The 16,796-nt window shown below is 35.4% G+C and overlaps 1 protein-coding gene across 18 annotated transcripts in view; it reads right to left on the bottom strand.

Moving 5' to 3' along the window:
* Positions 1-16,796, bottom strand: part of YAP1 (Yes associated protein 1) — a 117,172-nt gene that overhangs the window by 29,166 nt on the left and 71,210 nt on the right. For 8 of the 18 annotated variants that reach the window (XM_023758817.1, XM_023758820.1, XM_023758819.1 and 5 more), the window contains 2 exons: positions 15,220-15,339; positions 12,230-12,280 (listed from right to left, as the gene is read on the bottom strand). The exons of 3 other annotated variants lie outside the window; for them this stretch is intronic. In XM_023758817.1, the coding sequence (XP_023614585.1) occupies positions 12,230-12,280; positions 15,220-15,339 (171 nt within the window). The remainder of the gene's footprint in view (positions 1-12,229; positions 12,281-15,219; positions 15,340-16,796) is intronic. 7 more of the 18 variants (XM_023758825.1, XM_023758824.1, XM_023758827.1 and 4 more) reach the window with 3 other exon arrangements.

Here is a 16,796-nt window from a genome sequence, read left to right as displayed (position 1 = left end):
GGTGTTTTTTGCTTCCTCATATAACCGATCATTTATTTGAGTCTTGGAATCCTCTACTCTATTACTGAATTCCTGTAAATTATTCTTTATTTCAGTTCCACAGAAGCCACTTGGTAAACACTAAGTCTTCCTCCTCAGTCTTTCCCAGAGTCCGTTATGAACAATAAGAACTGTCTTACCTCAGGACTTTTCCATTTGACATTTCTCACAGGACTGTAATTTTTTATTTACAAATTTGTATACACTCTCTTAGACTGGAGTGCCACAGGAGTGGGGAGATAATCACATATATATCCTTAGTGCCTAGCACAGGGTCTGGCACAAAGTTTGTGCTAAAAAAAACCATTAAAACGTTCCTAAGTTGAGTATTCACTGAGGCAGAAATTTAACTATTTAAGATACAACAATACAGAAATCCTACCCATTTCCCTTTAGACTGACCAACTCTTCTGAGTCCAGCAAGACATAAGTAAGAACCAAGGATACTAGAAGAAAAATGATAGAGCAACCTCCCTCAGATGCCTTAGTTAAAATTCAACCTACTGATTCATAAAGTTTCCAATTTTTTTGAGTCATTTTTTTGTCCTTCAGATATTTCTTTTGGTGTAAATAGTAAGATCACCGTGGTTAAAAGTCACTTGAAATAATTCCTCTCTGCGTGACTCAGCCAACAACTCTATATATGGTTCACTTGTGAGTTTGCTTTTGAATTTTAGAGACTTATTCTACTTCCCACCCACCATCCTCCTATCGCCAAGAGATAACTGTTACCATTTTGCTTATTAAATAGAAAAGGGCGAAGTGGAGTCAAGTATTCATAGGATACTAACATATATCTAAGAAGTTGCTATGTGTTTGCTTAGATTTTAAAGAATAGAATAATGTATACGTGAGTTCACTCCAAAACAATATATAGAGGTTTTTCCCATTTTCTTTTTTAAATAGTTGATTAGTATTCCACTCAACCAATTCTCTATTATGTCTTCACTATTACTAAAGAGTACCATACAGAAGAAGCTCAGACATACATACTTTTGTATTTCTACTACTGTATCTTTGGGGTAGAGTCCTAGATTGGAGAGATTGCTGAGTCACTGGTTAAAAACATAAGTAACATTGCCAAGTCATCCCCCATTCCCCGTACTCATAGGGGTTGTACTTTGTTGTAGCTCAATAAGTAATATATGAAGAGTATCTTCTTATCCATCACAGTCTTGGATTTTTACCATTCTGAAAGATGAGAAATGGTTTCACAGTATTTTGCTTTGTCTTATTATAGAAGCTTGGTCACTTTCCACATTTTAAAGGGCCACTTGAATTTTTATATGAATTAACTTTTCCTTTTTTAGACAACCTTTATATACTAGGGATAAAAAACCAAAAACACCTTTGTCATATGTAAGTAAAAACTAATTTCCCTCAGCTTATTATATCTTTTTAGTTTGCTTATTTTTTCCATAAGTTTATTTTTTAAGTTGTCAAATTCATCAATATATTTTGAAATTTGAGCTATAGTCTCTCCACTCCCAGGTGAATGAGGAATTCATCAATCTTTAAATTAAAAACTATATGGTTCCACTTTATCAATTTCATTCTTTGGCAATTCAATCTATTTTGGAATTAGACCATATGAAGGGGCCTAATGTATCTTTCTTCATGACTATCCATTAGTTCTGACACCACTCATGGAAAGTATATCCTTCCACCAATCATCTTTAACAGTTAAATCTCCTTAGTTATTTTGTTTTTGGATTTCCTATCTTACTCTTTATGTGTGTTACTCTTATATTAGGCACAACACTTTTAATTACAACTTTTATGTTTTAATAGCTGATAGGGCAAGCCATTTTTTTTAAAGCTAACTTACTATTGGGATCTAATTTAAGTGCATGTGGTTAAAATAAAATGGTCTGTATACTGATTCTCGAAATTCGTGACCTGACATGTGGTCCTTGCTTTTGTACTAGGCTAGGGCCAGTGGGTTCTACACAGGGTTTCTGTCCCTCCTCCTTTGTTCTTAACTCTGAGTTCCTGATATCCGCAGGACCCGACTGGCCCCTACACCTGGCAGGCCCCTAGCCCCGCCCTTGCTTACTGCTGCTCTGTGTAGTTTCATTTTCTGACCTACAGAGATTGTGACCCAGTTATGTCTTTTTGGTTATCTCTTTCAAATATTTTGTCTGGCAGAGCAGAGAAAGATGTCAAAATATGACAGACATACTGCTCCATACTATCAAAGCCTTAATTAATTTTTTATGTGGAAAAAAGGCCAGACTTATTTATGAAATGTCTTTACAAAGAACTAATTGCTAAAACTTTCATAACTATGGTTTATAGTTTAGTATTTTATAGGGGAATACATGGGAAAAAGGCCCCCAAAAATTGAGAGCTAACATTTGTCAGGCACCAATCAATAATCTCATTTAATACAATTGCTTGTATCTATCTACCTGTCACCAACATTAGATGCACAACTGACAGGCATCATAGTATGATATAAAAAACACAGCCTGTAGAGGCAACAAACCACAACTAGAATTGAGTACACCAATTTAGTAATTCATCTAATTTTTGGTTTCCTCAACTGCAGGGGTGGGCAAAAGTAGGCTTACAGTTGTGAATATGCAAAGCAGAGTCTATTCTTGTATTATTTAATTACTGAATAATTTTTCCTGTTGAATAATTTTCCATAAACCTATTTTTGCCAACCCTTGGATAGCTGGGGATATTAACATTTCCCCTTTGGAGTCATTTTGGGGATTAAGTAATATATGTAAGGCATCCTATATAACAAAAGACTAATATGCAAATCGACTTAACGGCAGAATGACTGGTTGCTACGATGCACACTGACCACCGGGGGCACTCAATGCAGGAACTGCCCCCTGGTGGTCAGTGTGCTCCCACAGGGGGAGCGCTGCTCATCCAGAAGCTGGGCTCACGGCTGGCGAGTACAGCGGCAGTGGCAGAAGCCTCCCCACCTCCTTGGGAGTGCTAGGAATGTCCGACTGCCAGCTTAGGCCCACTCCCTTCGACTGCTGGGGAGAGAGCCTAAGCTGCCAGTCGGACATCCCACGAGGGCTCCTGGACTGCGAGAAGGCACAGACCGGGCTGAGGGGAACCCCCCCCCCCCGGAGTGCACGAATTTTGTGCACTGGGCCTCTAGTCTATTATAATCCTGAATATAGTAGATACTTCATAAATGTTAGTCTCCTCCCTTTTGTAGAATAGTTCTTCTTAAACTTTAAGATTAGTATGCCTACAGATAATCATCCTGGCTTGAATTCCCATAGCTCCCTTTCCCCTCTTCCCACTTTACTATGCAACTCATACTTTCAAAGTATTCCATGATTCACAAAAGATATGTGTAACATATCTCCTAGAAGATCTAACTGGAAAAAAATGGGTGGTGGAGATTGAGCCTTAGCTCAACTCCCTTAGGAATCCTTCTCTTTTGATGAAACATGTTCCTGGCATTCCAGGACATTCAACATATTTCCCCCAGAGAGATGTTTTATACACTGTGCTATGTCAAGTGTGATAATATGAATTAAATATGAATCAGGGGCTGATCTGAGAATCTACCAGATACATTGAATGTCTCATAGATTGAGGCCTAGAACAAAAAAATATATTGGGGGAAAATGTTTTCACTTGTAAGCAAATAAATAAAAATTTTAAAAAATAACTGCTAGGAAATAGCTCATTAGTAAGTTGAGGATTATTGGAATTGTAAAACATGATTTCAAAACAGATTCCAGATCTATACATTCTCAAACATTTCATGTCTTAAGAAACATTTTCAGCTTTCCACACTGGGTTTTTATTAAGTAATACAGCATTTAATAAGTTAATAAAAGTAATATATATTCCTTGTGAAATCTAACTGGACAATAACAAAACTGCATGAAAACAAAGAGGTAAATATCCTCTGCTTCCCACTAGTTTCCGAGGATTAGACACCATAAACAGTAATCATTAATGACAGTGATCACATACTGAAGCGGTTGGTAAAATCTGGTGCAAATCTAAGCTTATCTGACTATTCAAAACCACATAAAAGGAAAAACAGGACATTACAAGATGGAGGAGGAACAACTCTGCAGAATTAAACAGAAATTTCCACAAAATATGCAACAGAAACAGCCCCTCTGGCTAAAAATGGTGAGCGCTTTAAGCTGTGTTTACCTACATGCTGTTACCTATGGATACAAGCAGTGCCACAAGGTTTCCATATAAAGAGCTCACTTAAATGACCAATTCAAACAGTCTTGTTTATCTACTGAAGCAGATTTATCCCTCTCCAGAAGCATCCTGTTCTTTACCTTCTGAGTATCTCAAGCATTTCAACAAAGCGCAGAGCTGTGCACCCACATGGGGTGCAGCAGACCTCACAAGCAGGCATGAAACAAAACAGGCTTTGTTTCCTGGGGGAAGGGGGAAGGGCAGCCAGAAAAGAACAGCATTACCAACTTCTTCCCCTCCATGATCAAGTGCTGAAATCCCAATGTTTCCAGTTTTAATAAAATTTCTAAAAGGTAAAGAGGAAAAAAAAATCCCTCAAGTATAAATCCCTCAAGTATGACAGAATTTTTAAAATTTCCATATGCTTTAAAATACAGATTCTGTGCTGCCTGGACTATGAAATAGCAACCGTTTCAAGTTTTACTTAACAAATCAATCCTGACAGCTTTATGGTAGCAAACCATCCACTCAGCAATTACTGAAAAATAAGAGACCACCTTTCTCAACAACAAAGGAGGTCATCACCATGGATCTCTTCTGAAACTTCATTCTAAACATCTGAGTTCTGAAACTTCAGACAGTTTTTACATTTATATAATCTGTAACCTCAACTGTGGACTATTGCAAAGAACTACAGATCTGGTAATCCACCATAAAGTTTGGGATAAGAAATTAAATCCTGGTAATCTCATTAAGTATAAATTTAAAATTAGAAATAATTTTTGAACTTTTAAAACATTATCTTATAACAAATCTCCCACAACAAAAGAAAGCATTTCCTTACTTTGTCTAATACAGTGATTTTCAGCCTTTTTCATCTTATGGCAAAAATTACTAAAAATCTACTGCACACAAAAAAATGTGGGTTTATTTTTTTTTGTCAATCTGACAAAAAAATAGGTAGAATTTTTATTCATTCATATCGGATGGCTATTGTTGTGTTGGCTGTTATAATTCTTTTACTTGACAATCTAAGGGAAAAGAAGTCAGTACTTCTGACTAAATAGTCAGGTATGGCATGTTTTAAAAATTCTTGTGGCACACCGGTCGCTGGTCTATGTTATCAAGTCTCAGACATTGCATTTTAACATATTAACATGGCTACATTAATTTGTTCATAACATTTAGAAACGAATTTTAGATTTTCCCATACCTACAAGGGTACTTAAGACTATAAAATAATAGACTTGTTAAAAGAAATGAATGCTTTTCTAAAAACACAAACTAATAGACCATCTATCAGTCTTAAAATAGAAAAAAAAAGCCCTAACTGGTTTGGCTCAGTGGATAGAGCGGCGGCCTGCGGACTGAAGGGTCCCAGGTTCGATTCTGGTCAAGGGCATGTACCTTGGTTGCAGGCACATCCCCAGTAAGGGGTGTGCAGGAGGCAGCTGATCGATGTTTCTCTCACATCAATGTTTTTAACTCTCTATCCCTCTCCCTTCTCTCTGTAAAAAAAAAAATCAGTAAAATATATATTTTTTAAAAAGCACCTACTACTAGCTAAGTGTTTACTACATGATCTAAGGGAATGAATCATCTACTATCTGGTAACTTATATACATATTTAGATATAAAATGATGGTTTTCCAGTGAAAATTCTTACTATTTGATTCACAATGAAAATCTGTCTCTTACAAAAGGAGAAGATCAATGTGCAAAAGATGCTTACCAACACTTAATAGAGCTATATATTTAAATGACAATACCATGCCCAGGAATGGTTTTTTAAATAATAAGTTTACTGAGACTGAGATATTTCACATACTATAAAATTTACTTTTAATCGTTTTTATGTATCCATAGACTCCTATAATCTTCACCATTGTCTAATTTCTGAACATTCTTATCACCCGAAAAAGAAACCCCATACCCTCAGCAGTGCAACTCCAATTGCCTCTTCCCCAGTCCCTGGCAACCACTAATTACTTTGTTTCTATGGATTTGCCTATTTGGACATGTTATAAGTGGAATCAAACAATATATGGCCTTCTGTGACTGGCTTGCTTCACATAGCATAATGTTTTCAAGATTCATCCATGTTGTGGTATCAGCATTTCATTTCTTTTTATTGCCAAATAACATCTCATTTTATGGTTATACCACATTTTGTTAGTCCATTCATAGATTGACGGTCATTTGTGTTTTTACTTTTTAGCTGTTATGAATAATGCTGCTATGAATATTCACATACAGATTTCTGTGTAGACATATGGTTTCAATTCTTTGGCATATATATCTAGGGATGGAATTTGCTGGGTCATTTGGTATTGCTATGTTTAACTTTTTGAGGAACTGCCAAACCATTTTCCAAAGTGGCTGCATCCTTTTTCTATCCCACCAGCAATGTATGAGGGTTCTAGTTTCTTCACAGTCTAGTCAACACTTGTTATTGTCTCTTTGATTTTAGCCATCCCACTGGGAATAAAGTGGTACAGTATCTTGTTTTGTTTTTTGCATTATGTGGTAACCTAATCCTAACCTCCTCTATGACTTTAAGTTTTGTCACATTTTGCACTTCTCTCCCTTCCCAAGCACCAACCTCCAGGGCCCTAAAACTGGGTTAAAAGTACAGCAGGTCCTTGAATAACCAATGTCATTTTGTTACAATGTTGATGAGATGCCGTAGAAACTTAACTCTTGTTTATATCAATTAGCCTATCTATGACTTACTGTATCTAAAATCTTTAAATTATTTAAAAAATATAAATAACACATTATTTCAGTCAATTTCTTCTTTCTTCAATTCTCTATCAAAAGACTGGCATGAAAATTCATTATAATGGTATTTTTTCAAACAATACAGTTATGGATAGAGCTTAAAAAAAAATTCAAGAGAACATTTTCTCCTCATCACCTCATTAAGCATTTTGGGGCAGGGCTCAGGGGTTGCTAAATGAGGTGAGGAGGAGAAGGGAGAAAGTGTTCTAACTAGCTTTCAAGCGCTCTGTCCCGAGTACAGCCATGTTTTCCCCCTGTACTATGAAAATCAAGTTTAAAGACTAGTTTGGAGAGAAAGTTCAGATAATGAGACTGTTGGTTTAAGCAGAGGTATTTATTATATTTTAAAATAAACCTGCCATCATGAATTCATGTTAGTGAGTAAACAGTTCCATTAATAACAGCTTTATTTATGACTACATGTAATCTATTACTATTAATGCTTTCACAGGAAGTTATAATTTAGAAGAGATGCATATCTTCGTTTTTACAGATAAGCACAAAAATGGTCCTTTTATACAGTCTAGTAGAAGCAGTGATGGCGAACCTTTTGAGCTCGGCGTGTCAGCATTTTGAAAAACCCTAACTTAACTCTGGTGCCGTGTCACATATAGAAATTTTTTGATATTTGCAACCATAGTAAAACAAAGATTTATATTTTTGATATATATTTTATATATTTAAATGCCATTTAACAAAGAAAAATCAACTAAAAAAAATGAGTTCGCGTGTCACCTCTGACACGCATGTCATAGGTTCGCCATCACTGGTCTAGAGCATGACTGGCTATCTCTCATCCTTTCCATGTCCCTCTTCGAAATAGCCTTCCCTCACCACACATGCTCCAGCAGTTTCCCTCCAGCCCACATTATTCCCTTACAAGACACCTTGTTTATTATCCTTCATTGTATTTAATACATTTTTTAATGATTTGTTTGGTAGCATGCAACCCCCTCCCTGATGGCTAGTTTAGTGCCTGGTACACAAATGGCACTCACATGTTAGTTGAGTGAGTAAATAAATACTGAAATAGTTTCTATCCTTAGTAGGATACTATTAGTAATGCAGAATCTCCAAGTTGAAGCAAATCCAGAATGAGTTCTAAAATGACCTTAGCAACCAGGGTAGCAGAACAAAATGAGTATAAAACAAAACAAAAAATATGAACCGGTCTACTTTCAGCAGAAATCTATTTGACTTATCTCTCGGGAAGTCTATAAATGGCTTTCTCTGCTTCTTGCATCCAAATCTCTGGGTTGCCACCAAAGTGGCATCACCAAATGGTTCTTCAGCGCATTTTATAAGATACTTGCTATTAAATATATTTTGCAACTTGTTTTTAAAAGAAAACTATGTTAAGGTTTTAGTAACAAATAAACCATTAATGTAAATGATTATTCAGTGACTTTGGTGATCTTACCCTTTAAAGTTTAAAAAATTCTATATGAATAAATTTTATAAACAAATACAAAAATATTTCTTTGCTATACAATTACTTGCATCACTGAACCATTGTCAAGTAGAAACTAGGTATTAATTTAACTCCATTAACATGTCTACTCACCCTTGGCGAGTAGTGGAGAGATTGTTTACCATGATTGATAAACTATTTTTGCACCATCCTCCTGAATTTAATAAAATAAAAAGAATAAACCTCAAGTGTTAAACTAAAATATTCATTTTGGTAAGTGCCTGTTTTTCAAGTAAAAAAAAAAAAAAGTAGAGAGTAACAATTAGAAATAATCTCTAAAAGTATGTTTTAAATCTGGCTTCGAGTAAGCCCATAGCCTAGAACTATACTTCAAATCAGCTTACACCAGGCTATTACGCAACTATATAAAGCGTACCAAAACGCACCATCTTTAAGGCAGTCAAGCTGAACCCTGCTACTGTAAGCATGTCTAAACTCCTATGTGCTTCCGAGAGTTTGAGAGCACAGATAAACTATTCCAGCCAGCTCTGCCCTTCCCCCCTCAGATGTTTGCCTGGGCATACTCACCATGTGATAAGGCTTATCTTTAGATTAAAGGTTGCAAGATTTCCCTGTCTCCTTTTCAAAAGTAATTCCCAGCTGCGACCAGAGAACCAAAAGCTAAACTTAAATGGTACAATAAATAGTTCAAAAGTATCTCTGAAACCTCAATGAACTCAAATCCATAGGTTATTGAGAAGTTACCTCAAGCCAAGACCCAAAGCAGTCACTGAAGAATTCATAATTTAGCATATTGTATTAAATTAAGGACTGAAAACATTCTTAAAAGCATCCAGCCAGTCACATTTTACAGAGAGTCCAATTAAATCAAGAGAAGTCAGGTATCTTTCTGAATAAGCTGGTTAGTAGAACTTGAGTGAATTAACTCCCAATTGAGTAGGTAAATTTTTCTACATCATGGTTTAATTCTTTTGAATTCAGTACATTACGAGGTGAGCAAAAGTAGGTTTATAGTTGTTCTTATGAACAATAACATAATTAATAAATAATAATACAAGAATAAACTCTTTCAGGTACTCACAACTGTAAACCCACTTTTGTTCCACACTGTATATAACGACCATGTAGAAAACAGAATGCTAGCTAACTTCTAACTGTAAATGGAAAAAACTGGATTTTTGGAGGGAGCACAAAATAAAATGCCAGGTCAAAGAAATGCCAAAACTATTTTTCTCATTAGATAATGTACACTAGGAACACTATATGAAAGGCATTCATATAGTACAGTACTCAGAACTTTTTATTTTTTTAAATATATTTTATTGATTTTTTACAGAGAGGAAGGGAGCGGGTTAGAGAGTTAGAAACATCGATGAGAGAGAAACATCCATCAGCTGCCTCCTGCACACCCCCAACTGGGGATGTGCCCGCAACCAAGGTACATGCCCTTGACTGGAATCGAACTGGGGACCCTTCAGTCCGCAGGCCGCCGCTCTATCCACTGAGCCAAACCGGTTAGGGCAGTACTCAGAACTTTTAACACATGAAAAAAAAATGGAGAAATCACACTTAGAAAAGAATGCTTCTGGGATTAGAATTCTATCCACAAGTTTGAAGGGAAGTGAATTTCTGGGTAATAAAGAAGCACATACTTTCTGATCAACAGGATTTTCCTGAAGTAGAATGAACTGCCTTATAATGTGGTAAGCTCCCAGTCAAGGGAGAGGTCAAAGCTGAGGTTGGGAGACATCTCTTAAAACTATGATAGAGGTGAGGCATCACAGTCTGCTCTAATCACACACCGTATAATTAATTCTCTTTTGTAATTAGAAACTCATTATTTTGAGTAATATCCTCAAGATGAGTTACAATATAGTATTTAAGTAAATACATTAACCACAGTCATCTTTTTCCATCTGGAATTTCCATATATTAGTACTGGTGAGTTGGGTGTATTTCTGAAAGATTAACTAAATTTAATTTCTTAAAATGTCTAGGTACAAAAGATCAAGTTCAGATTTTAGTTCTGTCACTTAACTATATAACCTTGGATTGGTCATAATTTCCCTAGATCTTAGAGGAGCTCAGATTTGGGGCAATATTCCCTACTTCTCCCAGCATTAAAAAAACAAAAACAAAAAAACATTATGGGGAGTCACAATGACTGGCTGGCACTACAGCATTTAGTGGGCCAGGGATGCTGACTGTCCTGCAGTGCCCAGGATACACCCCTCCTCTTTTGAGAAATACTGATTAGAGGAATTATAAATTTCTCTTCAGGGCCAAATTTTGTGAGGCTTTTCTGTTAAAAATGTTTAGTTAGCAACAGTTCTTCTTACCTGAATCATAGTGAAACATCTCCCCCCTGATCCTCCTGCATTGTAAGTAGTTAATAATATAGTCCACAACCAAATACTGTACTGACAATAACTAGGAAAGATTATAAGAGGGTAAGGAAAACAAAAAACACAAAACACCCTTGTTTTTAATGCATGGAAATATTAAGAAATTTACTTTAATAAAATTCAAATGATTAGATGTTGACATTCTATCTACACAAGACTCCATTAATAGAGTTAATTCCTACAGCCTTTAGTGTTTTTCTTTTTCACACCTCTAACAGAACAGACTTAGGTATTTAACTGGTCATTAGGAGCACTTTCATCAAAAGTAAGATATTACTCATAATAACTATCAGAAATATTTGGTCTTGAAAAGAAAGGTTAATGAATGTCTAAAGTTAAAAATTATAATAAACCTCTATGGAAAACATTTAACTTTGATAAGATATGCTGAACAACTTTTGGCTTTAGAACTTAAATTATATATAGACATATATTTACTTATACACATATATATTTACTATATATTCTTTTAATTTCATTTCTTAATATTTTAGGAAATTATCTCTCTCTCTCTCTCTCACACACACACACACACACACACACACACAGAACATATAAAGTTTTGTGAAATTGAAACAAAGGACCAAAATCAACATCTGGATTTTAATCACCTTTGACAGTTCCATGAACAGAATTTCTAGGCACAGAATTGTTATTAGGAATTAAAGGATATTTTGTTTTTGCCATACGAGATTGTTCATTACTTCCTTTAAAATGCAAAAGATATGCTTTTAGTCTAAACTCTGGTTCCAATATTTTATTTACACCAAAAATGTCTTTATCCCAGTGGTATTATCAGTACTTATTTCCAGAAACACAGATTGCTAACACTATTTAATGTCCTTTTATATAAACAATCGGAACAACAACATTACATTAATGATCAGTTCATTGACTATCAGTGTTTTGGAGTAGATCTTTTATTCTGAAGAACAGAAATTCTAATATTTTTGTGTTTTCATTAGGGCTTTTACTGAAAAATATTCATATGACTGTATCATAAAAAACAGTGATTCTACAACATACAAGGAAATGTTTATATCTGAGACTCCATGTTTACAAGTATAAAATCTCTAGGAAAAGAGTGTTTATATGAAATAATGTAATGGCCTTCATAATGCTTAAGCATCAGTTTTCTTTAATACAAGTTTAAAAACATTCTTAATATAATTCCGTAAGAACAAGCAAACAAGAGCCCTCCTTTTTTCACCCAAAGCCAAAAAGTATCAGTGAGTCCTTATTGCCACTTCATGACTTGTTACAAATTATTAATAAATTCTCTAAAATAATATAAATGTTAAAGATAATATTGGTTTTAAATGTTAAATAAGAAAATCAGATTAAAAAGAACCAATCCAATCTCCTTTAAATAAGAGATAGAGATAGAGATAAATAGAGATAGAGAATAAATAAAAATCTGGTTTACCAACTTCTAGTCCAATTCCTTTTCCACTTGATAGCCACTGTTCAGTTAAAGTTGGAGCAAAGGAGACCAATGGTGAGGAAAGGTGAGTTCCAAAATCAGAACCAGTCCTGGATGACCCCACGGCTTCCCATATCAACCTTACTGATGTGCTCAAAATTCCTTTTACTTGGCTTCTCTTAAATTACCTTGCAGCTGAATACCTCGGGTTTCTACCTATGCACAAGGCTTAGCCCTCCTGGCAAGATAATGCAGAGAATGATCCCTCTAAATAGACAAATGGACCTTATTTGGGGAGATGTATTTCCTATTAACTCACTGACTTCATATATTGCATTTTTATAAAATTTCTGACTTGCTGAGAGTGAAATGAGAGCAAGGACAACTTCAATAGAGGGGTAAAGTTTACCTGTGATAAAGAAATTTCTCCCTGTTGTCTACTGGCTCTCCTATCGGTGACCCTCTCCTAGAGAATATCACTTGTAAGATTCTAATAAAATTTTAAATTTTTAACACACAAAAAAAATTAAAAATAAATAAAAAGAACCAATCCACAAGTTACTATTTAATTTCCTGAGATATATGGATTATTAACTTCATGTGAAATATTAAGAACTGATTAACTGTTCCAACATAATCTAAAGCATCTGATAAAGAATAGAAATATACAAGAGACCAGTATTTGAAGGAGCTGAGTGATAAAGTTAAGCTTATATATACGGGGGTGTATCATCCATTCTAAATAAAAGGTTAAAAGACACAGGTCAACTTAATTTAAGCTAAGAATTGGCAAATATTTTAATACAGATTTGGGGTATATAAGAAAGCAAACTCCAAAACCATAAAACAATATCATACCATTGTTTGTGTCTGCATGGCTCAGAAGGTCAGAAAGGGGATAGTTTATATTTTTTTGGCAGAGATAAAACACACTCCACTATAGAACCTCAGATTTCAAGGAAAACTTGTTCAAATTCAGCAGCTAACAGCTTGTCTCTATTCCCTGTCACTCTAGAGCAGAAAAACCCACACTTTTTTTCTTTCCTGCCCCCTTCCAGTTACACTTGAGCTCTGACTGAAAAGGTCTGGAACAGATTAAAAGTTGGACTACAAAATAAAAAGCTTTTGGCATGTTGTCAAGCCTGTCTGGAATACACATACACAGTGGGCCCAAAAAGGGAAACTAAAGGCACTAAGATAATTTTATGAAACTCTTTTTGGCATATCTAACTGTATGATTGTGTGTGTGTATGTGTTGGAGGTAGGGAGGAAGCATTTTTTTTATACTTTCTCTGATTAAAACAAAAGACCACGCTGTGTGTGTAATTAATGGATCTACTTTAAGCTCACAGCCAAGTTGTTTTATTTCACTGTTTAACTGAAAATACTTTAAAAAACAACTGTGTTCCAATTTCTGATTCTGTCGTTAGCTAAGAGTTAATCATCATCTTTCATAACCCTGCGTTGGGGGTGGGGTGGAGGGTAAAAAAAACCCCCACAGTACCATTTAAAAAAGTTTCCAAAATGTGGACAAGTTGAATTCATTAAAGATGATTTAAGGAAACATGGCTGTTATCGTTCCAGTCCATACAAATGGCAACATTTATTAAATTCTCTACCTTACTCGGTTTCCTGTTTCAACCACAAGGGCTTATTCAAGTATTAAACAGAATCTGAAGTTGCAAATTATTAACATGCCATGTAACTTTTTTAACACCCAAATAGGTCTTGAAGTTCATGAGGGTAGCATTTAAGGCAAGCCGAATATCTGTCAAAACGACAGTCTCTGCCCTGATCCCACCTTTGACTTTACTTGAATAGGGGGTGCAATCCACAAAGCTGACCAGTTTAAGGCAAACCCCAATGTTGGGGTTGCTTAAAGGTATACATAAAGACATAGGAGAACAGTTCATAACATTCCTGACAGGGAAGTTAATTTTACCCAACCAGCTCCGGGCTGTTCACTCGTGCCCCAGCCCCCCCCCCCCCCCAACCCTGTGTTTTGATGGCATTCACAGAGTTAATTCCTCTTTCCCATAAGGGCCCCACAGTTGTTGTTAGGTCAACCCCTGTAAAGCTTCAAAGGTTCCGTGTCCCCTCAGTCTGACCTACTCAGTGATCTGCACATTGTTCTCATTTAGCTGCATTCAGTCCAAGACAAAAACTTCGAAACCACAATGATCTGCTGCTTTTTAGAGTCATTTTTCCATGGCTTTGGAAAAATCTCAGAAACCTAACTGAAGAAACTGAAAACAGTGAAAAAAAAATTGGATAAAAAGGCATTAAAGCGCTTGTACTATTATCAAAATGTGCACATTTGTAAGAGTTTTCCTTTGTGCCAATTAGTGATTCCGTCGTGTGAATTGGAGAGGAATATGACTTTGCCTTTTGTTTCCTAAATTGAAAACCGAAGGACCATTACTTAAAAAATAAAGAAAGAAAGAAAGAAAGAAAGAAAGAAAGAAAGAAAGAAAGAAAGAAAGAAAGAAAGAAAGAAAGAGGCCAGAAGCAAAGGGAAAAATGCTGTCACTGGTCTTATTTCTAGGGCAACAGGGTACCCCAACCCCCCACTTATGACAGAAAAGATTACAATACCCGGCCACACAATGGTACTCATTACTCTCTGAAATTAAGCATAAGCAGACACCAGGTCACTGACAAAAGCTGGTATCCAGGTTTTAGATGTAGTAAGACAGTCTGATTATTACTGTAGAAAGATAATTTTAAACAAATCACCGTGTCTCCCAAAAATGTGAAAGGAACAGTGATTCTAGTTAGTCAGCCACCACAACATTCCCTCAATCCCCTAAAAAGCTGACTTAGATCTGACTTTCTCAAGTTTAAAGTGAAAGATATAAAATAGTACTAGAAAACTTGGGTGAGCAGTCATTTTTTAATACTACAAAACAGTGCAATTTTATTTAAAAGTACCTTCCCAAATTCACATACAAAAAATTATAATCAAAAATAACTAGAAAGGTTTTGAGATGAACCTTTACCAAAACGAGGGTCAAGCCTTGGGTCTAGCCAAGAGGTGGTCTTGTTCTTATGGTTTATATAGTAAATTTCTCCATCCTGAGTCATGGCTTGTTCCCATCCATCAGGAAGAGTACCTATAAATACAGAAAAAAAATCACGGTTGGTTTTTATTTGGTGCACCTAAAAAAAAGTGGGAGTACTAATTAAAAAAGAAAATACACCTTGAATAAAACAATTCATTAAAACAACCTATATAGCAGGTTCTTCTCCACTAAAAAGAAACTACCAAATAATAAAATCTACATCCCCAAAGACACAGATGGAAAAAAATAAGATTTTCAAAAAAATTCCTTTGGAAGTCACGACCCAAATAATAATTATTACTGTTAATACAAGACACAGAGTGTTACAGCTCAGGTACTACCTGCCCAACCCAGTTTTGTGACAGTACCTTCCTAGGGACTCCAAGGTTCTTTAACAAGGAATACATGTGTTTTCAGAATATCTGAAATATCATACAGTCTGTTTAATATAAAGCACACTTTAGCTAAGCCTGCCAAGCTTCATTTATTTCCATTATTTATGTGATGGGCTCACACCAAGGAAACTATAATAGAGAAAACTATAGTTTAAAAAAAGAGCTTATTTTTAAGCAGCTCAAAAGTTGCTACGAGGTGGGAGTTGTGGCTGGGAGTTTAAGTTTGTCAGTTTTGAAACAGGGTAGGTTAAGTGCTAAAACTGTTGGAAGGCAAATTTCTCAGAAGCAGCTGTGGAGTGAGGAAAAAAGTCTGGGAGATAAGACTAAAGAACATAGCCAATCTAAGATTTTCTATCTTTGTGAGGGTATAGAAGCTAGGCAATTGCTTTTGGTACGTAATAGCTATGAAAAAAGCTATTAAACTACTAAATTCAAACATATTTCCTCCTCAATTCCTTTTCTCCCCCTTCCACTTTCCTTCCCCACCAGGAGTCTGGAGAGGCGTGTAAACTGGAAATAGAGTCTGAGTAAATGCCTAAAATTTTTCTATCGATGGACCCACATGAATTGAGTGTTACTGTGTGCCAGTTGCTATTCTAAGTATACTAAATACATTAACTCATCTAATCCTTACAACAACCAATGACAGACATAGCAGTATTATCTACATTTTAATGAGGAAACTGAGGCACAGAGTGGTTCAGTCTGGTACAACCTCACAAAGCTAGTTAGTGTTAAAGTGATACTCAAACCCAGCAGCCTAATTCCTGAGCCGTTGTTCTTTATAACTACACTAGTGGCCCGGTGCACGGATTCGTGCACATTGAAGGAAATTAATTAGAAGAAATATTTTAAGATCACTCTTCACCCTTTCTCTATAATAGAAGTGTCAGAGATGAAAGAAAATTAGTAAAAAGTATATGAAAATAATATATAAATTGATTAATAAATAAACAACATGATATAACAAAGATTATATAAAAACAACAAAAACATGATATAAAAACAACATTGATAAAAACAATGACTGATAAATTGATTAAACTTATTCTAATATCTCCCTGTATACCACATTAAGAGTAAAAACACTTTCAGAGTGCTTGACTAATTTCC

This window comes from Myotis lucifugus, unplaced genomic scaffold, assembly GCF_000147115.1.
Source record: "Myotis lucifugus unplaced genomic scaffold, Myoluc2.0 scaffold_139, whole genome shotgun sequence".
Lineage (NCBI taxonomy): Eukaryota > Metazoa > Chordata > Mammalia > Chiroptera > Vespertilionidae > Myotis > Myotis lucifugus.
Note: the sequence above shows the minus strand (reverse complement) of the source record. Positions and strands in the feature narration are given on the sequence as shown.